The sequence below is a fragment of the Indicator indicator genome, chromosome 15, assembly GCF_027791375.1.
Source record: "Indicator indicator isolate 239-I01 chromosome 15, UM_Iind_1.1, whole genome shotgun sequence".
Taxonomy (NCBI): Eukaryota; Metazoa; Chordata; class Aves; order Piciformes; family Indicatoridae; genus Indicator; species Indicator indicator.
This window is the reverse complement of record NC_072024.1, coordinates 5,723,536-5,747,593: the sequence shown is the minus strand read 5'-3', so window position 1 is coordinate 5,747,593 and position 24,058 is coordinate 5,723,536. Positions and strand designations below refer to the sequence as shown.

General features: G+C 48.2%; 1 protein-coding gene across 1 annotated transcript; it reads left to right on the top strand.

Moving 5' to 3' along the window:
- Positions 1–12,311: 12,311 nt before the first annotated feature.
- On the top strand, positions 12,312–21,984 carry CFAP53 (cilia and flagella associated protein 53). The gene is made up of 5 exons (XM_054387584.1): positions 12,312–12,374; positions 13,174–13,295; positions 15,193–15,366; positions 21,542–21,762; positions 21,959–21,984. Exons 1-5 carry the CDS (start codon positions 12,312–12,314, stop codon positions 21,982–21,984), a joined length of 606 nt encoding a protein of 201 aa, XP_054243559.1.
- The last annotated feature ends 2,074 nt before the right edge of the window (positions 21,985–24,058 follow it).

Genomic DNA, 24,058 nt, shown 5'->3' with positions numbered 1-24,058 from the left:
AGGTCACTTCCAAGCCATTCAATGGTATGCCCCAGTCAGTGAAATGGAAGGCTTATCAGCTGCAGGTGACTGCAGAGGGCTGCCTCTGTTGCTTTGTTTCCATCAGCTCAGTCTCTTGCTGTTACAAACACACACGAAGTCTTTGGATCATAATTGAGGGGTTTGTTTAGCAAAGCAAACTCTGGCAACCCAAACTGAGCTGAACTCAGCTCTCTGATGAGTTGCAGGATGCAACAATGACAAGTTTCCCATCTTTACCCTTTTCCAGTAAAAATAAATGTGAGCTGGTTTCCTCTGGAGGATGTGGATTTGGGGGGGACTGTGCTGAAGCAGCTTTCCAGCAGGAAATCAGGGGAAGTGAGATTGTGGACAGTCTCTGCCCATTAAGTTCAGCCACAGCTGCTTTGAGAAGCAGCAGAAGGACCTTCCCCAGCTGCCACCATAGCAGAAATCCCCACACAGAAACTGGGGTGAAGATGGTTCTTTTAAAGTAAAATGATATTAAAATCAGCAGTGGCTGATTTCTTATTAAGGTGGCCAGGCAAATAGCTTGCCAGAACAAGGATGATGTGCCTGTGGGGACATATCCCAGCCATCTCAGACAGCCCTGGTATGATATTCCACACTCCAACAAACTAATCCTTAAAGATGCCTGATTGTGAAACAAGCAGTCATCTGTAACCACCTTGTCATCACCAGCCTCTGATCATCTCCTGCTGCAGATCCAAAGGTGTTGGGGAACTTGCTTGTCAGGAACTTGTCAGGGAGAACCCATGGCGAGGGCAGCGAGGGAAGACCCGCACAATCAATATGATTGATAAGCAAGTCTCAACTTTATTGTTCAAAAGCACAGCTTATATAGCATCTTTGGCTAAATATGCACAAATGGCATAATTCTATTGGTACATCTTAATTGAATATACCAAGTGTCATCATTTAATTGGTTTAAGGTAAAAAGCTCGATTATAATGTCACGCCTACTTGCAATTAATTCTACGTGCAGTTCCACAAACTTCTCTCTCATTAGGTATTTATTTTCATCCTGTTAAACACAGCTGCAAGGACAACCACAAGGCCATAGTAACCTTGGCACATCCTGTAGTTCGATAACACAGCTGCAACATGTCAGCCTAAAAGCTATCTGTGAGCAATAAGCAAAAAGATGGAGTACGGCCTACACATTTTGCTCAAACAGTTGTTCCATAGATCCATGTCCCTTAGATTCGAGCCATTCTCCAACAATTCCCCCACTTTTCTTTTGTACGAGAAAAGCTCAGGATGTGACCTCATTGACACTTCGCATGATACATCCATATGTAATACGCAGAACCATCAAAATCAACAAACCAATACCAATCCAACGTAAACCTTCTTTGAGTAGGCCCACTAACCAAGGAGACATATTCCCAAACCAAGATTGAAACCATTGATCAAAAGGATTTACATTTTTAACAATTGATTTGGTATGGTTTTCCAACCAAGCAATCTTTTGATTGACTGTGATCAGACAAATTAAAACAACACATGCCTTCAAAATCTTTACAGCTGTGACCATGAGCTAAAAGCAAAAAATCAACAGCAGCTCTATTCTACAAATATGCATGTCTTAAGCTATTTTGATCTAAAAGCAATTGGTTCAAAATTTCAGTAATAACATTAGCTTGTTTAACTGACCAGCAAGCTAATTTCTCTTAAGAAATCAATTGATTAAGCCTTATAGACATTACAATATGCAGGATAAAAAGGTAATAAAAGAAGCAAAACAGCAAAAGCATAAATGATTGTTTTAGCAAGACTACGAAGCTAGCCAAAAATGGTTAAAGGACCGAGACTGCAAAGTCCTCCTCTGATTCATGAGGGCAGAGCTGGCCAGGCTCTATCTCCACAAATAAGGAAAACACCTGCAGGCAGACAATGAGGATGGGAATGCCTCTTCATTTCTATAAATTCAGCTTGATTGCACCATGCAGTATAATTTCTGTACCTCTTCCCTGCTAGAGTAACATCCTGAATATCTGTGGCCTTGTCTGATGTAGAATTAAACACAACACAGTAATCCATTCTTACCAATCCTAACATACTTATCTCTTGAGGCTAGTCAGATTTGTCTTTTCAAATCCTTTACACCCAAAACTATGAAAGCTTTTAAGTGTGCCAGGAAGCACATGTAGAATGATCTTTTCAAGTTCAGTGGGTCAATTTTTTCAGTGATGTCCCTTTACCCATTCACTGATATGCCCACCAGACAGATGCTGAAGGGATTGGCAGGTGTTGATACAGAGAGGCACAGCATGTCTCGTCCTATGGCCTTGGCAAGCATGACCCACACATTTTGCTGTGGTTGCTTTGGGATCTGCAAGGCTGCTGCTGCAGTCAGCATCCAAAGGATGATGAAAGCACTGGGACCCAATATGGTCCAAAACCTGTTTAGATACAAGCATATCCTCCACCCGAGGTTATTAATGCACTGGTGGTAGTCAAAGAATTAAAATGACGTGTCATTGGGGTTTCCTGGGAATCATTAGGAAGCTGTAAAAAATTTAAATTTTAAAATGTAAGACATATGTTTAACCAGGACTCTGAAGAGGCCCCTACCATTCCCCTTAGTTTTTGCAAAAGTCACTTCAGTATACTGTGTGAGGGAATAAAAAATACAGGGAACATGAGCGATACCCCACAATTGCAAGAATGAATTAATTTTACCAGATACATAGGCTGGGCTATTTGTCTATTCCTGGGTAACCACTGTTTAACTATAACATTCTGGTGAGTTAACATATAAATCTACATAAACATATTCTCTAATTACATGACATTAAGGCATTGAGGCATTCAGTCCCGAATGAAATGTTTCCTCCGGGGACACTCGTGCAGTCAGCTTCAGATGGGTGCTTCTGATCTCAGTTAAACAGGCACTGTGGTCAGACTCAGTGGTCAGCTGATTGTCAGCTTCATGGGCACTGCTGTTTGTCCTATCCTTTGAGTCTTGCGCTGGGCCTTGCCATGCTGGCATCAGAAAAACCTCTAGGTGGGAAAAGATGAATCCCTTTCCAAGCCCTGAGTTTTCCCTAGGGTAAACCTCTGTATCAAAAAGGAAAAGAATTTTTTTGCTTGTTTGTTTGTGTCGCTTTTCATAGTCTTATAACCTTATCTTAAAACCTTTATAAGCACAAAAACAATAGAACACTCTATAACGTTCCTAAAATAATCTTATGTCCTACTAATATAAAAAAAAAAAGATCCTAAAAACTTAAAAAACTACACAAAAGTTAAACCATCAATATAATATACAAAAAAACACACACACAAAAAAAGATAATGCGCGCTTTTCAAAATAAAAACTTATTTACCATATAGAGCTCTTTTTAAAATTTTGCCGGCAGACGCAAAAAAAAAGAGAGGTTCGAACCAGAAAAAGGAAAAAAAGAGAAACCTTAACCTATAAACTCATAAAACCAATAACACTTATACGATATTATGCTTGTTGATTAAAAAACATACTTTAACATAATCACTAAAAGCTTATAAACAAACATCATTCTCTATAACACTCAATATACCTTATCACAAGTACCAAATTTGTTTTTTGGGTAGTCAATAATTATCATACTTATTATAAAAAACACAACAATTACAAACACTAAAATAATAAACTTCCAAAATGCCTTACAATCAGAATTAATGATAAAAACAATACATAGATATCAGTTGCATTCATAAAATGGTGAAATACCTTTCTTAACAAAACTTAACACTGTTACTTTAAGACCAAAACACAGCTTTCTGCAGACCAACAGCTGCAAACCAAGGGAGTGAGATAAGGAGGGAGAAGGAAGCGGGGGGAGAGACAAGCAGGGTAGCAAACAGCAGTGGACAAGACACTTTTTTCTTTTTTTTTCCTTTTCTTTTCGTTGTTCGCACGCTGTTGTCTTCAGAAACGTGCAGATTTTCAAACTTTGAAGTGAAAGTTCTGACTGCATGAGCACTGCCTTCAGCTCCAAAGTTGCTTTTTCACTAATTTCTTGATGAAAAAACTGTGACATTTCTTTAAAGAATCAAGAGCTGTAAATGCTACTGCTGCTGCTGCTATAACAAAATCTCGGGGACTTTTCCACTTCATAGGGATTTTAAGTTGCTCATTAGGAAGAGGATTTCCTACTCTCCTTCTTGGTCTCAAGGGCACATTGCTGGCTCTTGGTGAACTTGTTGCCCATTGTCACTCTGTGGTCCTTCTCCACAGAGCTGCTTTACAGCAGGTCAGCTCCTCACCTGCACTGGTGCAGGAGGTTGTTCCTCCCCAAAGGCAGGACCCTACACTTGCCCTTGTTGAAATTCATGAGGTTCCTCTCTGCCCAACATTCCTGAAATTAAACCCCAGAAGTGGATGCAGAAGCACAGGTGACAGCAAACATCGGGTGACTGTCCCTAGGCTGGTCATCACTCCTGACAGGCAGAGGGCATGAAGCTGCCATGTGGTGCAGGGAGCTGCTAAAGGCCTCCATCACATGACATTTACTGCTTCTGTTCCCACTAGCTCTGTGATGCATCACAGAAGGAAATGAGGTTAAAGTGAAACCATTTGTCCCTGACCGACCTCTGCTGGTTGGCCTTCATCTCTGTATTCTGAGTTGCTTATGACTGATTTTACAAATAGTCCACAGTCTTTCTGATTTTTTTTTTTTCAAGGGCTGAAGTTAACCAGCTTCTGATTCCCAGTTTAAAACTGAGCCTATATTCCACCTGTCTCAGCCTGCCAGCACCTCACCTCCCTCCCTAAACTCCACCTGCAAACAGCTCTGCAATGATTGGAAACACTTCGAAAGTCCTCCAGGATAAACTCCATCACCCAAAGTTCATTTGAGAGCCACCAGTTCATAAAACCTCAGCATGACCTTCCTTATCCTCATCATCCTATTTGGCTCTAATCCTTTATCCCTCTTTCCTCCTGTGCCAGCTGCCAACTGTGCCAGACGTTTTGATGATCAGTGGTGCAGCGGAGAAGGAGAATCTGTCTCCTGTGGCTGGCATGTGAGGGTGACACAGAAGCAGCTTTCATAGTAGATGATCTTATTTCTCAAAATCAGTTGGGTCTTCTGATAAGACTTGTGTAAAAATGACAGAAAGGAAACAGCAGTCAGCAGAAAGGGCTTTTTAGTTAAGAAACATTGAAATCATCTTTTATGGAGACCACAAAATTAGCAAAGAGTGAAGTTTAACCAACTTGAACTTCAAATACTTTCAATTCCTCTTTAAATACTCCAGCTGGTGACTCATTTCTCCCAGTTGTGAAGAAATGTGTTTCCCAGTAGCAAGGGTCATGGTTGGGCTGGCCACCAGATAACTGACAGAAGCTCCACAAATCTCTCTGCCTTCCCAAAGGGAAGAGAAAAGGAAGATGGGAGAGAGACTGATGGGGCAGGAGAGAAACTAACCCAGCTGGGATGGAAAGAAGAGTAATGTCATGGAATAGAGACAAAGAGACACAAACCAATATGGAACCCAACCCCTGATGGCAGTGGTGGCACCACTGGTACCACTCGTGCTGGGGACAGGCACTGGGGAAGTCCCAGACTGGACTCAGCAGCAGAGGAGAACAGGATTCAGGAGCTGGATTCTGGAACGCATGGATCAGAATCGAAGACAGAAGCACAGAGTCCTCCTGGACCATTGAAGAAGAGGCCTGACCCTGGGGATGCCTCAGCTTTCTCCTGAAGATGCCATCCATAGGCTGCAATCCCTTCTTGGGCAGTTGAGGGTCACCTCTCCTGTCTGCTCCTCCCTGCAGATGCCAACTCTGCCTTCCTGCCTGCCATGGGGTGGCACAAGCTGTGGCAGTGCCCTTGGTGTGCACAGGAACAAGTCTCAGGCAGAGCCTTTCTGCAGCCAGCCCTTGGCAGGAGCTCTCCCCTGGAGCAGCCCCTGGCTGTGCCAACCTGCCCTGAGCTGCAGAAGGAGCCCCACTGAGCAGAGACTGAGCTGGGAAGTCACAGCACTGACCAGAGCTAGCTCTGCTCCAGCTTAAACCTGAACATCCAGCAACAAATATTCACATTTTCTCATTTTTCCGCTGGGGAAGTTGTTCCCATGTGGAATTTAATTAGGAAGGCAAGGGCTCAGCATGGGTCTGCATCCCACAGCAGCAGAGAGCCTGCCACAGCAGCTCTATTCATCCATGTGCAGCTTAGATCTTGCCATAGCACAAGACATGGAATTTGGATTTCAGCCATAGAATCAGAGTGGTTTAGGTGAGAAGGGACTTTTAAAACACCTAGTCCAACCCCCTGCAGTCAGCAGGGACATCTGCAGCTCGAGCAGGTTGCTCACAGCCCCAGACAACCTCACCTGGAATGCTTCAAGGGATGGGGCATCTCCCACCTCTCTGGAGAACCTTGGCCAGTGTCTCAACACCCTCACAGTGTTTAATTTCTTCCTTCTCTCCAGTCTGAATCTCCCCCTTTTGGTTTAAACCATTACTCCATACTCGGCTGAGTAGGTTCTACAGATAACAACTGCAGCAACCCTGTGACAGCATCAGTTTCAATCCTCACACTCCACTCCATCCACCCTGATGTGCTGGGTGGGGTATTTGGACCAGACCATCAGTCTTACCCCACTTGCTGATCCAGGACAGCCAGGTGATGAAACCCTGAGACATGCCTGCTTAGTTCCTCTGTCATATTTCATTACAGTTACAACATAGAGCTCAAGCCACTCAAAGATATTTTGGTCCCTGGATCTCAGTGTGAAAGGTTGACACCTAAAAGCCAGGTGAGGGTCTGGGGCTGTGTCCAGCTCAGGACTGAAACCAGTAGATCAGGAGGGACAGGCATACTGGCAGCACTGAGCAGTGGCAAGCCCAGGCAGGACAGAGTCTTCCCAGTGAAACCTGCAGGAGAGTTCTGTTGAGGAGAGCATTGGCAGGTCAGCTCTTGTGGCAGGGAGGTAGAGGACAACAGGCAGCTTTTTAGATAGAAGTGCTGGGTCCATCACAGGGTGCAAATCAGCTGGTGGGGAAGCCCCAAGATACACTGTCCATGTTTGTGGTGATCTTCTCATGATGAGATTATTCACCCCTTCCTTCCCTTTTTTTGTAGTTACTCTTTGCTCTTTCAAGGCTGATAGAGAAAGAGAAGAACATCTTCTAGCCCATGGGTGTGGAGAGAGGGGAGCAGCTGACATTTTCTCCCACTCACCTATGCTCTGCAAGGCAGGGGTGAAAAAAAGAGCATTTTTCTGATGGCACCTGGATCAGATGTGCATGGGGAAGGGCTCTCTGGTCTTTGCACCTCAACATTTAAACCACAGTGACCAGGCATGACCCATGGCACCACCAGCCAAGGCCAAACAGATCAGTCCATCAGCTACTTCCTTATTTGCTCAGAAAGTTCAGAGATCTCTTTTCAGCTGTTCAATATTAGGAAGATACTAAGATTAAATTTTCCATAATGTCCAACCTAAGCTACCCTGGGGCATTTTCTCTGGAACATTTTCTCTGGTCCTGTCTCTTGTTACTTGGGAGAAGAGACCAACCCCCACCTGGCTCCAACCTCCTTTCAGGGAGCTGTAGAGAGCCAAAAGGTCTCCCCTCAGCCTCCTCTTCTCCATGCTTCTCCTCATCCCTCAGCTGCTGCTCACCACACCTGTGCCATAGACCCTTCCCCAGCTTTGCTGCCCTTCTCTGAACACACTCTAGCCCCTGAATGTCTTTCTTGGAGTGAGGGGCCCAAAACTGAGCCCAGGATTCAAGGTACTGGAGGCACGTTTGTGTGGTTCTGTCCCTATTCTTGACTCAGCCAGTCTGATAGTTTTAAGACTATGTTTTTAATTTCTTCTCACAAAGTTCGAACAGAAAAGTGAAAGAATGTAAATAAATCACAATTGGGTGTAAGAAAGCAAATAATGATTATTCTAAACACTTTCATTGGAGAGAGAGAATTGTTTAAGAGTCAGTACTCATAGTTGAACAGTCTGGCAGTTTTTCTGTCAGTCTGTCTGCCTGCTTCTTCTCTCTCCTGGCTGAAGATAACACACACCCCCAAGCTTGACCTTGACAAGCTAAGTCTAACAGCCTTGCTGCTGCTTTTTTTTTTTTTCTCTCTCTTTGCATGCCAGCTTTGGGAAGGGAGGGGGAAGGAGCAGGTGGGAAGAAGCTAGGCCCCTCAGGGGGGGCCAAGGGGCTTGGTTGTGCTTTTCTGTTGATTGTACATATTTGTAAATGTTAAATGTTGTGACTAGTGTCTATTTGTACATATTCATTGCATTTCATCATAGATTGTAGATTTGCTTGTAAATATAGCTTCATTTGCTTCCAGGCTGAGTTAGCCTGGTTGTTGTCAGTGTGGGAGGGGGATTCCAGCTCTCCACTGTATCAGCCAGTCATGTGCATCTGAGCAAACAGAAAAGCCTTTAAAAAAATTATAGCTGTATTCAAGAGACATAAACTCCACCAGTCATGATTTCCCTAAGCAATTTTGAAGATTGCTTGAAGGTGCTGGCAGGAAGGATTAGAAGGCAGCATGACTGGAGGAACCTGATAGAGTCTGGAGCGTGACTGGTGAGGAAACCCCAGGGGAACTCAGAACCAGACAGGAACTGGCAACTTCTCAGAGCCCCAGCCTGGGAAACCCAGGGCATCTGCTGAGGGAGAGAAACATGTTTGATCCTGTAGGAAGAAGGGTCCTGGCATGGCCAAGTGCTGGCTCATGGAGCCACCACAAACCCAGACAAAAGAAATGGCCACTGTAGTCAAAGGCTTCACTTTTATGAGGGGTGGGGATGACTTCAGTTCCCTTAACTGGAGTTAATTTTTATTCTGCAAGAAGAAAACGTTTCTTCTGTCGCTATCAATCAACTTCTTGCACTTCCTCAAAGAGCTCAAAGGTCCCACTGTCCTTGCTGGATTTTCCCACCACAGATTTGCTGAGGTGCTCTTGCTTATCACATGGTGCTGTCCTGTTCCTGACTCACTCCCAGCCCTTCCCTCATGCTGACCTTTACCATTCTTACAGCTGAGCCCAGGCAGAGTGGAGCCTGTGGAGTCTCCTTATCTCACTGTTAGGGTTTAGCTACAAGAGTTGATCCATCAGAGTGGGGAGAGAAAGGGGACATGACTCTAGCTTCTTAAAGTGGGTTGAAACCTCAGCCCACACCTAAAGCTCTGATTTTTGTGCAGTTGTTGACACTCAAGTGTCAAATGGATGTTTTTCCCTTTAAAGTCCCTTGGTTGTTCTTTAGAGAGAGGATTCAGGAAGGAGAATCCAAGTCAAGAGAGACCATACACTACATATATCCTCTAACATATATCCCCAAATGAAGAGAACATTGCAGTCACCAGGATCCTCTTTGTCACATAAGTTAAGCAGAATCTGTGAAATAAGCTCAAAGTCAGAAGCCACTTGTCAGGCCTTTGGACTCAAATGAGCTTTTTCAGGAGCAGATGGTTTCAAAGGTGGAGGTTTTGTGTAAATGTTAAGACAAGGCAACAATTCTCATCAAACATCCCATAAAATATTAGGTAAGACTATAATATACCAAGACATTCATCCCACCCAACACTTAAATATGAAAGTTCTCAGAGGGAAAACCCACAGCTCCTGGCTGTGAAGTCATTTCTCTCTTCCAAACATCACAGGAAAACTTAGAAAGGACTCCTGGAGATCATCCAGCCCAACCCCCCTGCTCCAGCAGGGCACCCACAGCAGCTTACCCAGCAGCACAAGGACCAGGGGAGGTTGCAAGCTCTCCAGAGAAGGAGATTCCACAGCCTCTCTGGGCAGCCTGCTCCAGGCCTCCAGCACCCTCACACCAAAGAAGTCTATCCTGCTGTTGAGATGGAACCTCCTGGGTTCCAGTTTGTGCCCACTGCCCCTTGTCCTGCCACAAGGAACCATTGAAAAGAATCTGTCCCCATCCTCTCGACCCCTGCCCTTTAGCTACTGATGAGCTATTGATGACAGATCCCTTCCAACCCCACTGTGAAGACCCCCTCTCAGGTTGTGGGTCTTCAGGCTAAGCAGCACCAGGTCTCTCAGCCTTTGCCTGTGACTCAACTCTAAACATTGACCTTTCTTTATCTGGATAATTTGTTTAACTTGTTATTAGACAAGTCCCAGTTATCTGCAGGAAGCCAAGTTCTTAGCAGTATCCATGCTCCTGGGCTTCAAAGCTTCAGCAGCAGCTTTGTTCCTGTGACATCTCTGGAAAATCAACTCAGAGCAATCACTGCTCCACGTCCAATGTTTCATTTCCCATTGTTCTTCACCCTGGGTAGCTCTGGAGGCCTTTACCAGGGTCCTGTTAATCCTGACCAACCAGGGACCTGATGCTGTGGGGTTTACACAGTGACCATCAACCTGCAGGCAAGGAGAAGGAGAAGGAGAAGGAGAAGGAGAAGGAGAAGGAGAAGGAGAAGGAGAAGGAGAAGGAGAAGGAGAAGGAGAAGGAGAAGGAGAAGGAGAAGGAGAAGGAGAAGGAGAAGGAGAAGGAGAAGGAGAAGGAGAAGGAGAAGGAGAAGGAGAAGGAGAAGGAGAAGGAGAAGGAGAAGGAGAAGGAACGGGAGGAGGAGGAGGAGGAGGAACAGGAGGAGGAGGAAGAGGAGAAGGAGAAACCTCCATCTTCAGCAAACCTCCCCTTTACACTAAGCATAACATTTATGGTCTGGGAGCCTAACTGGGCCAGCTGCCCTGGCTGACACCAAACTGCCTGTAAACCATGGCTGGCCTAGGATTCTGTCCCAGCAAAACTCAAAGCTCTTGCTGTCTTGTATCCATATGTGCCAGCTTCTGCTCCCACTAGATGTCATCAGCTGCATGAGCTGACACAAGGGAAAACACAAAACCATAGAGGAAATGGAGAGTAACTGTCTTCTCCTTACATTACAGACTGGAGATCTCCTCAGCAGCATCAGGGTGGAGGCACACAAGTGGGGATGCTGGAACTGTGGGGCTTGGTACTTGCTGGACAGCAAAAAAGGTTTCAAATGTGTTGCTTTTCTGGGTGGAACAGGGATTGTTGCATGTGTACTTTTCCACTGTGACATGGAAAGGGGCTTCAGGGTGTTGGTTGACAGCCAGGTGGAGCTGAACCAGCATGTGCCCAGGAGGCCATAAAGGCCACCAGTATCCTGGCTTGGTTCAGCAGTACAGTAGCCATCAGGAGTAGAGCAAGGATTGTCCCCCTCCACTTGGCACTGATGAGGCCACACCTTGAATCCTCAGTTCCACTTTGAGTCCCTCACTCCAAGAAAGGCATTGAAGGGCTGGAGCATGTCCACAGAAGGGCAACCAAGCTGTGAAGGGTCTAGAGTGAAAGCCTGGTGAGGTGCAGCTGAGGGACCTGGGTTTGTTTAGCCTGGGGAAAGAGAGGCTGAGGGGAGACCTACCATCTCTCAACTCCCAGAAAGGAGGCTCAAGCCAGGTGGGGGCTCGTCTTTTCTCCCAAGGAAAGAATGATACGACATCACTGAGGGAACAGCCTCAAGTTGCACCAGGAGACATTTAAGTTGGATTTGATGAATATATTAACTGAAAGATCATCTAAGCCCGGTCCCAGCCTGCCCGTGGGAGTCCCTATCCCTGGGTTTCAAAGCTTGTGTCAATGTGGTGCTCAGGGATGTGGTTTAGTGGTGACCTAGCAGTGCTAACAGTTGGGCTTAATCGTGTTAAAGAAAGGATTATATAGCTGTCCCTAGAACAGGGCAGCAATCTCAAGCGTTTGATAAGGTGTCTCTGAATCTGTAACAGACCAGTGCCAGCTGAACACGAATGCCTCATCTGTCAGTCACAGGATATACAAGGACATTATCTGTGGTTTTGCCGAGCTGCAAGTCACTCCAGCGTGTTTACAAACTTCGTCGCCGACCTTCCCTTATTTTCTCACAGCAGCACCTCACACCACGGTAACACTACACTTACCGAGGGGACACCGAGGGCCCTTACTTATGCGTGACAGGGCCGGAACCCTGTGCGCTGTACCACGCTCAGAGGACCAGCATCCTCAGTGCTCAGCGCCCACACCGCTGCAGGGCTGAGAGCAGTGACAGAACCGAGGCGGAGGCGCAGGCGCCACTGGCTCCCTCAACCTGCCCTGAGCGGCTTGGGCATCGCACTTCCTGTCTGAGCATGCGTCAGTGGCGTCATGAGGTCACTTCCGCCACTCGGCGTTGCCTTTTCAACGCATTGTGCGTCCAACAGGCCCTGCCCTCCCGTACAGGCCGCGGACACGGCGTCATGAGGTCACTTCCGCCACTCGGCGTTGCCTTAGTAACGCGTGGCGCGTCCAGCTGACCCTGCCCGTTGGTACAGGCCGCGGCCATGGCGGCTCAGCGGCGGGTGTTCTGGGAGGTGCCTGGGCCTTACCCGCACTCCTTTGCAGTGGTGAGAGGACTCTCCAGAGAGGATGGTGCGGGGTCCTTTAGCTGGCGCCTCAATGGGTGGTGGTTGGGGCAGGGCCCTCTGAAAGGAGTAGGGCGTGCACTTCCCTGGCGATGCTGGTGCCAGACGGGCTGAGGAGGAATTCTCTCTAGAGGAACTGATTTAACTGTGGCCGTGGGGGCAAAGTCACCCCTTTGGGGGTCCGTGGGTCCTGCGTGTGTGCAGCGGAGTGAGGCTGTATGTCAGGACCTCCAGGGAGCTGTGCTAGACATGGAGGTGGCTGGAGGTTACCGGTGGGGAGAACATTTGTTTTGGTTGGAAAAGCCCTTTAAGATCATAGAGTCCAACCATTCTCTAAATCTACCAAGTCTGGTGCTAAACCATGTCCCTCGGCACCACATCTCTGCCTCTTTTAAACACCTCCAGGGATGGTGTCAAGCAGACTGTAAGCAGACTGTAACTACCCCCTTGGATATGTAAGGTAAGATCTAAGCTGTAGTCTGGGCAACAGACAGGTGCTGGCAGATGAAGGTAATTCATATTCTTGTAGTGCTGGTAAGCTCTTCAGTGCAAGGATTTACCCCTAAGTGCCCTCAAATCCCATCATTTGGTGTTAAGTACATATTTTTCCACTGAGAACCAGCCCAGAATAACAGGTGATGTTTTCACTGCTGACCTGTGCTTTCTCTGACAGAGAGCCAAGCCTCTGAAAGAACAAAGAAATGAAGATATTTTCTTAGCCCAGAGAGAGAAAGACAATGAACTTCTTGAACAGGCTAAGCTGCTAAAGCTGTACCACCAGTGTCGCAGTGTGCAGGAGTGGCACCAGCGGACCCAGCAGAAATGGCTGCACTGTGCTGTGCAGAGGAAGGTGGAGGCCACAATGCAGGAGTACCAGGCAGAGACTGAGGAGAGACGAAAGAGGTAGCAAACCACTGGCTGACACCAATGTCTGCCCTGCTGTGTTCCACTGAACTGTGTGCTGTGGGAAAAGCTCAGCTCTGTACGTTACATTGTGCCTTGTGGAGTGGTGCATTCATTTGTAACGGAAAGAATGGTGGGTGCAGAGCTAGGCATGAGCTGGCACCAAGCACTGCCAGCCCAGAGCCAGCCCTGTGCTGGGCTGATCCCCAGCAGTGTGGGCAGCAGGGGCAGGGAGGGGATTCTGCCCCTCTGCTGTGCTCTGCTGAGACCCCCCCTGCAGTGCTGGGGCAGCTCTGGAGTGCTCAGCACAGCACAGACAGGGAGCTGGTGGAGCAGGGCCAGAGGAGGCCACAGCAATGCTGGCAGGGCTGGAAGGGCTCTGCTGGGAGGCTCCAGGCTGAGAGAGTTGGGCTTGGGCAGCCTGCAGAAGAGAAGGCTCCAGGGAGACCTTCTGGTGGCCTTGCAGTGCTTGAAAGGACCTAGAAGAAAGCTGGGGACAGAGTTTTTGTCAGGTCCTGTTGTGACAGGCCAAGGGGTGATGGTTTGAACTGGAAGAGGGAGATTGAGAGTAGAAAGAAGGAAGAAGTGTTTGAGACTGAGGGTGGTGAGAGCCTGTCCCAGGCTGCCAGGAAAGGTAGGAGATGCCCTATCCCTGGCAGCATTCCAGGTGAGGTTGTTCAGAGCTCTGAACGACCTCCTCTAGATGCAGAGGACCCTGCTCAGTGGAGGTAGGGGTTGGGCTAGATGACTTTTAAAGGTCCCTTCCCAAGCTCAAGTATTGCAGGATTCCATAATTGTGTGAAGCAAATTACATTAATTTTAGGTCCTACAAGTAATGCTTTACAGGACAAAAATACTTTCTTGTGTTCAGATGGAATTTCACGTTTTTTAACTTGTGCCCATTGCCTCTTTGTATCACTTGGCACTTCTGAGAAGACATCTCCCTTTTCTGTATTCATGCCCTGCAGATATCTACATGCATTGGTAAGATCCCCCTCAGCCTTCTCTTCTCCAGGCTGGACAGTCCCAGCTCTCTCAAGAGAGAGGGTGCTTTAGGAGAAATTCTTTTTACAGGAGAAGTAGTCCAGTCCCTTAATCATCTTCATGGCCTCTCACTTGCTGGGCACCACTGGCCTCATCCTCGTGCTCCCCAGCCTTTATCTCTTGCTGAGAATTGCTCAGATCCCCTCTGGGGCTGCTCTTCTGCAAGCTCAACACCCCCAGGGCTCTCAGCCTTTGCTCCTCACAGAAATGCTGCAGGCCCCTCAGCATCTTTGTAGCCCTGGCTTATGTTCTTGGTTCATGGTAAAGACAGTGAGATTCAGCTCCCTGATTTGGTCAGTCTTTGGCTTTGCTGCTGTGACTTCCACCAGCAGTGCCAGAGTAGATCCATAGTACTGTTGTTTGTACAGTAGCAGGGACACCCCATAGCATAAAAGTGAGAGTAATTTCCTAGAAGCTGCTGTGACATTTGGGATGGAATCATGAGTTTCTGGGTTCCTGAGTTTCAATGAAGTTACACTTCTGTATGTATAGAGAAGAGTGGTAAATACCAGGGAGGGATTGTGCTGAATGACACAGTAGTATGAGATCAAATTTATATCAACCTGGAAATCAGAAGGCTTCGTTTAACAGGGGGCTGGAGTTGTAAGGCAGCACTGGAAATGGATTTGGAAGACCTTAAATTGTCATATGCCAGGATCACCTTCATGTGATCCCTCCATGGGCAGGGATCCAGGAACAATCCCTGAGTTAAACTTAATGCTCCATTCTGCAGCATTGGCAAGAAGTGTTGAAGGGAGCACACTGCCCATTTTGTCTTCCTAACAGATAGAATAGTTCTTTTTCATCCAACACTAGGATTGTTTTAGCTTTGATTTTAATGTTTTCATTACAGGCTTCGTGAGCTGCTGGAGGCAGAGGAAAGTAGGTTCTTTGCTGAGATGGAGGCACTTGAGGAAACAGTAGAGGAGAAAAAAGTGAAGATGAGGGAGAGAGCAAAATTCCTGAGAGAGAAGAAAGAAAAAGAAAGGCAAGAACTGGTGGCTGAGAAACGAGACCAGCAATTCAGGTATCTTCTCAAGGAGAATTTGGGTCAAGTAAAAACAAAGAGGCAATTTGTGACTTAGGTGACAACCACCCCATGGCAAGTTACAGACCTGAGGGTGTGTGGTTGGGAAGCTGCAAGTTGGAGAGGGTCCTAGGGCTGTTGGTTGATAGTCAACTGAACATGAGCCAGCAGTGTGCCCAGGTGGCCAAGAAAGCCAATGGCATCCTGGCTGGCATTAGAAACAGGGTGGGCAGCAGGGACAGGGAGGTGATCATCCCCCTGTGCTCAGCACTGGGGAGGCCACACCTTGAGTGCTATGTTCAGTGCTGGGCCCCTCACTCCAGGAAGGACATTGAGGGGCTGGAGTGTGCCCAGAAAAGGGCGACGAGGCTGGAGAAGGGCCTGGAGCACCTGGAGGGGCTGAGAGAGCTGGGGGTGTTCAGTCTGGAGAAGAGGAGGCTGAGGGGAGACCTCATTGCTCTCTACAGCTGCTTGAAGGGAGGTTGGAGCAAGGAGGGGGCAGCCTCTGTTCCTTGGTTGCAAGGGTCAGGACCAGAGGAAATGGTTCCAAGCTGCACCAGGGGAGGTTCATACTGGATGTTAGGAAATACTTCTTCACTTGAAGGGCTCTCAAACACTGGAATGGTCTGCCCAGGGCAGTGGTGCAGTCACCTTCCCTGGAGCTGTTTTAGCAGCCTGTGGAGGTGGTGCTTAGGGACATGGTTTAGTGTTGGCCCTGCAGTGCTGGGTCGAAGGTAGGACTGGATGAGCTTGGAGGATGAGCTGTGAAGGTGACAGTAATAAACTAAATGAGTGCCAAAGACTCTCCATGGAGCCTTCTGCCTTCCCAAAGGGAAGAGAAAAGGAAGATGGGAGAGAGACTGATGGGATGGGAAAGAAACTAACCCAGCTGGGATGGAAAGAGGAATAATGCCATGGAATGGAGATAGAGAGACACAAACTGACAAGGAACCCAACCCCTGATGGCAGTGGTGGCATCATTGGCACCACTGATGCTGGGAGCAGGCACTGGGGAAGTCCCAGACTGGACTCAGCAGCAGGTGGGAAGCAGATTCAGGAGGTGGATTCAGGAACACATGGATGAGGATTGAGGGCAGAAGGGACAGAGTCCTCCTCTGGCAATTGAAGAAGAGGCTTGACCCTGGGGATCCCTCAGCTTGCTCCTGAAGATGCCATCCATGGGCTGCAATCCCTTCTTGGGCAGTTGAGGGTCACCTCTCCTGTCTGCTTCTCCCCACACCTGTAACCTCTGACTTCCTGCCCCCTAAAGTGTGGCACAAGCTGTGGCAGTGCCCTTGGTGCACCCAGGAGCAAGTCTCAGGCAGAGCCTTTCTGCAGCCAGCCCTTGGCAGGAGCTCTCCCCATCAGTGTGGTCACTGCTGGGAGCAGCCCCTGGCTGTGCCAACCTGCCCTGGGCTGCAGAAAGTGCAGAGGAGAACTCTGTCCCTTCTGTCTTTGATCCTAAACTGTGTGTTCCTGGATGTACTTCCCAAATCCAGCTCCTAGTTCCCATCTGCTGCTGAGCCCAGCCTGGGACTTCCCCAGCACCAGTGATGTTGGTGTCACTCCACCAGTTGTGATGTACATTTACAAGCCATGTGCCAAGCTGTGCCTTACTCCAGAGCACTAAAGGCAGCTCCTTCAGCACCCATGTGGCTTCCTTTGTAGCCTGAGGATTTAGATTTAATCCTTCTCAGTCCTGATGTTAGCCAGGAAGATTCCTTTGTTACAGTGTCCTTGGACCACTGAGTCCTGATGGATTTTATTCTCATGAAGGGCTACAACTTGTCTGGAAAGATACTCAGCCAGTTTCAGCCCAAGGGCATGTTCATCATTGGGATCTTTAAAGCAAATTGCAACACCTTAAAATCAGCATAAAGCCAAAATTACATCCTCTTTCTAGTGATAACATCAGAAGCATCCACACAGAGGATGTTGTTATCACAGCAACTTTGTACTGCAGCCATAAAATGAATTTTTTAAAAAAATGGGGGAAGGGGGATAAATGTAGTTTGTCTTTGGGAAGTAGCAGCATCCAGACACAATTTTGATGTTAAGAAGCTTAGGAGAGCAAAGTGAGGAAGCAAAACAGCCATCTGGGGGAGCAGATGTTTATAGGTTGCTGTAAAATCTGCTTTGAAGGAATTATTTTGATGAAATCAAGCAATTACAAAGTGATTTTTCTATTAAAATTCTAACCCTGCCCAACTTTTATTCACCTTCTCTTCCCCTCTGGGAATTCAGTTGAGTTGGAATTCAGATTAGTTGATCATGGTGGGAAAGAAGCCTGAATTCTTTATTCCTTCACTGCTGAGAGAACTTTGAGCCCATTGTGTTAAGGTAACCTTTGTAATGGTAGATGATTTCAAGGCTTAATAACAATGTGTTTCCCTCAGAACAGCTGAGGAATATGTTCTTCATCAACACTAACTGTAACAGGGGGGTGTAATCACCACTCTCTCCTGCCCACGGGTTGGGAGCAGGAAAGCTGGCAACGGTTTAGTGTTTTATTCACCTTGCTTGAAGGCAGAGGCACCTCCTGGAGAGTGCTGTGGCTCCAGGCATGTGCCTCATTGTGCTGCTTTCTGCTGTTGTGGGGACAATCTGTACTCAGAAGGTTCCCCTCGCATACAAGGAAGTAAAACAGCTGTGCTGGTGTAGGCAGCAGGGGCAGGGAGGGGATTCTGCCCCTCTGCTGTGCTCTGCTGAGACCCCCCCTGCAGTGCTGGGGCAGCTCTGGAGTGCTCAGCACAGCACAGACAGGGACCTGCTGGAGCAGGGCCAGAGGAGGCCACAGCAATGCTGGCAGGGCTGGAAGGGCTCTGCTGGGAGGCTCCAGGCTGAGAGAGTTGGGCTTGGGCAGCCTGGAGGAGAGAAGGCTCCATGGAGACCTTCTGGTGGCCTTGCAGTGCTTCAAGGGGGCTGGAAGAAAGCTGGGGACAGAGTTTTTCTGAGGTCCTGTTGTGACAGGCCAAGGGGTGATGGTTTGAAACTAAGAGAGGGAGATTGAGAGTGGAGAGGAGGGAGAAATGTTTGAGACTGAGAGTGGTGAGAGCCTGTCCCAGGCTGCCCAGAGATGGTTGTAGATGCCCCATCCCTGGCAGCATTCCAGACTTGATATTGATGAAAGAGGATTCAACAGTTCACAGTTAACTGTTCCTGGCTGAGAAGAAGTAAGAGGTTAGAAAGGCCTTTTAGATATCAATCAAATTGAGCAAAATGAGAATTTTGATGGGATGGCAATGCTCTCCATTTTATGACTCATGTGTAATGCTCAGCATGTTTCACCTCACCCCAGGAGCATAGAGCTGAAATGTGAAGCATGGGACAGTGAATGCTCACAGGAAGAAAATCATAGAATTATAGAATTGTTTAGGTTGGAAGAGACCCTTTAAGATCTCTGAGTCCAACCATTACCCCAGCACTGCCAGGTCACCACCAAGCCAGGTCCCTCAGCACCACAGCTACACAGCTTTGAAAGTGCTGCAGGGATGGGGACTCCACCACTGCCCTGGGCAGCCTGGGACAGGCTTTGACAGCACTTTAGGGGAAGAAATTGTTTCTCATGTCCAGTCTAAACCTCCTCTAGTGCAACTTGAGGCCAATTCCTCTTGTCTTGTCACTTGTTCCCCAGGGGAAGAGACTGACCTCCACCCGGCTCCAACCTCCTTTCAGTGAGTTGCAGAAAGCCAGAAGGTCTCTCAGCCTCCTTTTCTCCAGGCTGAACAACCCCAGGTCCCTCAGCCACTCCTCACAGGATTTGTGCTCTAGACCCTTTAAAACATGAGATCTCTGCGTCTGCATGGAATTAGAGGTGGAGCATTGTGTTCTCTGGCTGTGCCTCACTCCTGCAGCACTGGGGAAGACCAAGGTGTCTCAGTGCTTCCCCTCCACTATCAGAGCTGCAATTTTGCTCTGCTGCACTGTCAGTGTGGAGTTCTCACTGTGACACTAAGAGTATGGTCAGGATGGCTTTTGGCACTGTCCCTTTTTCTGTCTGTCAGCAGCTTGTTCAGCTGCTCCTTCCCCAGAGGAGGGCTGTTTGGGGAAAGGCTCTTTGTGGTTTATAAGCCCTGAGACATTTTTTTGGGCTGGATCAGCATGGAGCTTTATTGGGAAAGCTTCAGAAGATCATAGAATCACAGAATTGTCAGGGTTGGAAGGGACCTCAAGGATCATCCAGTCCCAACCCCCCTGCCATGGGCAGGGACACCTCACACTACAGCAGGTTGCTCACAGCCACCTCCAGCCTGGCTGCAAAAACCTCCAGGGATGAGGCTTCCACCACCTCCCTGGGCAACCTCTGCCAGTCTCTCACCACCCTCCTGGGAAGAATTTCTTCCTCACATCCAATCTCAATCTCCCCACTTCTGGTTTTGCTCCATCCCCCCACTCCTATCACTCCCTGACACCCTACAAAGTCCCTCCCCAGCTTTCCTGTAGCTCCCTTCAGATCCTGGAAGGCCACCAGAATGTCTCCTCAGAGCCTTCTCCTCTCCAGCCTGCACAACCCCAACTCTCTCAGTTTGTCTCCAGAGCAGAGCAGCTCCAGCCCTCTGCTCATCCTCATGGCCCTTCTCTGGACACCTTCCAGAACCTCCAGATCCTTGTTGTAAGATCTAAAGCCAAGGAATAGTGATTACATGCTGGCAGTTACTTCAGCCACAGGTTAATGACATCTGGAGTGGTGCTTATTCTCTGTTTGTTAGCAGGAGGTGATCAAGGGTCAGGTTCACAGGATCCCAGCATGATGGGGGTTGGAAGGCACCTCAGGAGATCATCTAGTCCAATCCCCCTGCTAAAGCAGGGCCACCCAGAGGAGCCTGCTCTGGATCATGTCGTGGCTGTAGTTATGAAAAGTAAATAATTCTGGTGCTGTGGAGACTGACAGTGCTGTGAGACAGCTGATGAATAATTAATGTTTGTGCCCTGCAGAATTGTCAGCTAAACATGGTCTAAAGGGGTAGTGTGTGACCAATTACAAGGAACAGCAGGTGTCATGCACTGCTTCCAGAGTCAATCAGTGATGTATTGAGATGTCAGCTGTTGTGGATGAGGTCACCATGAGCCAGCAGTGTGGTCTGGTGGCCAAGAAGGCCAATGGTCTCCTGGGGTGCATTCAGAACAGTGTGGCCAGCAGGTCAAGGGGAGATTTCCCTCACCCTCTACTCTGTCCTACATGAGCCACACCTGGAGTACTGGGTCCAGTTCTGTGCTCTGCTTGAAGAGAGACAGAGAACTGCTGGACAGAGTCCAAGAAGGCTCTGAAGATGCTGAGGGTCCTGGAGCATCTCTGTGAGGAGCAAAGGCTGAGAGCCCCTGGGGCTGTTGAGCCTGGAGAAGAGCAGCCCCAGAGGGCATCTGAGCAATGCCCAACAAGAGCTAAGGGGTGAGGGGCAAGAGGCTGGGACCAGACTCATGTCAGTGGTGCCTAGGGCACACAGGACAGTGGGCACAAAGTGAAACCCAGGAGGTTCCACCTGAACAGGAGGAGAAAATTCTTTGTGGTGAGGGTGGTGGAGGGCTGGAGCAGGCTGCCCAGAGAGGTTGTGGAGTGTCCTTGTGTGGAGAGCTTCCAACCCCCCCTGGTCCTTGTGCTGCTGGGCAAGCTGCTGTGGGTGCCCTGCTAGAGCAGGAGCTTGGACTGGATGATCTCCAGGGGTCCCTCACAACCCCTCACCATGCTGGGATTGTTGTCATCTGTAGAAAAGGCTTTCACTCCACATGAGGTGGTGAGGGGTTTTTGTACTTCAGAGCATTCATATGTTTCTATCACACATTCTAAGAGTTTATAGATCCTTAACACTTGTAGATCTTCAGCATTTTCTGCTAGTTTCACATTTGGATAGTATGAAAATTTGTATCCTCCTGCTTAGGAGCAGAATTGAAATCCCTGTGTATTACCCAAGCTGTATATTGGTTTGACAGCACGGATTGATCTCATTGGTGCTTTGTCTGCACAAATAGAAGCAGAGTCTGCAGGTAGTGTAGTATCCATCACCCTGGTGGACTTGGCAGTGCTGGGTTAAAGGTTGGACATGATGATCTTCAAGGTGTTTTCCAACCTGAACATTTTTTTCTTGTTGTATTTGTGTCTTCTGAGCTGGAAGCCTCCATCCCTCACAGCCTTCCAGGGCTGCTTCTCCTTTTGAGGTCTTTTCATGTGGCCTTTCAGAGAGCAGTGCGAGGAGCTCCGCATAGAGTTGATGAAGAAGCATCAGAAGGAGGTGTGTGAAGACCAGCTGGCACAGTTAGCTCTGAAGGAGGAGCTGAGAAAGCAGCAGAAGAAGGAGGAGCAGATGTTTGCAGAGCTCTGGGAAGAGGACAGGCTGGCTAAGGAGAGGCACGAGGCAGCTGAGCTGCAGAAGTCAGCAGAGGAGAGCCAGGAAGTGCTGAGTGCGCTCAGTGCCCAGGTGGCAGAGCTCAGCCTGCACAGAGAGGAGGAGAGGAAGCTGAAGGAGGAAGAGGCTCGACTGCTGGTAATGTCCATGTCCCTCCCAGTCCAGGGCTGTGTGTAAGGCCCTCTCATGACAGGCTTACTAGACATTGAGATTAATCCACACCTTATCTGTGTCTTCACTGATTCCATTAGTATCTGAGAATGTCCTGTCGGGCTAAGCCTCTTTTCCAGAGCTGTGGCAAATGTGTTCCTGTTCACAAAGGGAAAATACATCTTGCAGAGCAGCCTTGTGAAGGGTTTGGGAACCCAACGTCTCTCAGAGCCTTTGTGGGAGATGTTTCTATGCTTTTGCCAAACATCTTTGCAGTTTTCTGATTTCCAGTTTCCTGCAGGGTAGCTATTGAGTCTTGTGTCCCTGCTGTGATGTGTGACACCAGATCACAGACCCTATCCATTGAATGGTTTGGGATGGAAGGAACTTCAAAGGTCACCTAGTCCAGACCCCCTGCAGTCACCAGGGACATCTTCAACTAGAGCAGGCTGCTCACAGCCCCAGACAACCTCACCTGGAATGGTTCCAGGGATGGGACATCTCCCACCTCTCTGGGCAGCCTGGGACAGGCTCTCACCACCCTCAGTGTCAAACATTTCTTCCTTCTGTCCACTCCATCTCCCTCTTTTACTTTCAAACCATCACCCCTTGTCCTGTCACAACAGGCCCTGAGAAAATGTCTGTCTCTGGCTTTCTTCTAGGCCCCTTCAAGTACTGAAAGGTCACAAGAAGGTCTCCCCAGGCCTTGTGTATAATCATCATGGTAGTGCAGTGGGAGGAAGCAGCAAGGGTGTGCTGCTCCCAGGAGAGAGGGTGAGCCAGGAGCCAAAAGTGAGAGCAGGACTGACAAGTCTGTTGTCGTCCCTGACCAGAGTCTCCCTGTACTTGAAGAAACAGCGCAGCACAAATTTGCTGACACTAACTGAGGTTGTCTAACAGTCCAAATGCCTGGACAGGTGTGTAGTGATGAAGTCCAAGATGAAGCCAGGAAGTCAAGTCAGCAGGTGTCAGTCAGGTGAGGGTTGGTTTCTTCTCCCAAGTAGCAAGCAATAAGACAAGAGGAAATGACCTCAGGCTTGGCCAGGGAAGGTGCAGCCTGGACTTGAGGAAAAAATTCTTCAAGGAAAGACTGCCCAGGGCAGTGGTGGAGTCCCCATCCCTGCAGGGATTTCAGAGCTGTGTAGCTGTGGTGCTGAGGGCCATGGTTTGGTGGTGCCCTGGCAGGGCTGGGTTAATGGTTGGACTCAATGATCTTAAAGGTCTCTTTCAACCAGAATGATTGTGTGATTGTGTGAGGAAAGGCTGATAGACCTGGGGCTGCTCAGCCTGGAGAAGAGCAGCCTGGGAGGGGAATCCCCCACCATGCTGGGTTTCTGTGTTTAAAAAAGCAGTGGAGTGCATATCTTCTTAACATCAGCTCCTAGTGCATGACAGAGCAATCACCACTGGGCAGTCATCCAATCACCACAAGTTGAATCCCAGCATGGTGGGGTTGGAAGGGACCTCTGCAGATCATCCAAACCCCCTGCTAAAGAAGCTTGCCCAGCATCACAATGGCAAGGTGGGGTTGGAGGCTGTCCAAACAAGGAGACTCCACCACCTCTCTGGGCAGCCTTCTCCAGGCCTCCAACACCCTAACAGCAATGATTTTTTTCCTCCTGTTCAGGTGGAACCTCGTGGGTTCTGGTTTGTGCCCATTGCTCCTTGTCCCATCCCTGGGCACCACTGAAAAGAGTTTGGCACCATCCTCTTCACATGTGTCCTTCAGCTATTGATCAGCATTGAGAAGACCATTGATATTTAATATTTGACAATATGAAATGCAAAGCTCTGAGAAGCTGGGCTGTAGAACAGTGGACTCCTTATTCCTAGACTGTAGAATTTTACATACTTCAAAACAAGCAGAATAAAATTATTTTCTTGGAACAGCTGTGAGGTGCTGCCAACCCTCCCAGGCAGAGAACAATTCTCCCTAACTGAGCTTTTCAGAAAGATGCTGTTAAAAGAGAGGACTTTGAACTTCCCCTGAAGACAGCTGCCTTGGGCTCTGTTGTGGAGATAAATTTCTGGTGAAGTGGTTTAAGTCTCTGGAAAAAAACCCCACAAAACCCTTTCTTCAAAGGACCCCTAAATGAGAGTTTGTGTGGTAAATGGGATGTAATCCTTTTTCAGCAGGACAGGGATGTGGCAGATGGCCTCATTACAAGTTTGTTTTTTTTTTTTTTGACGCAGAGTTGTTT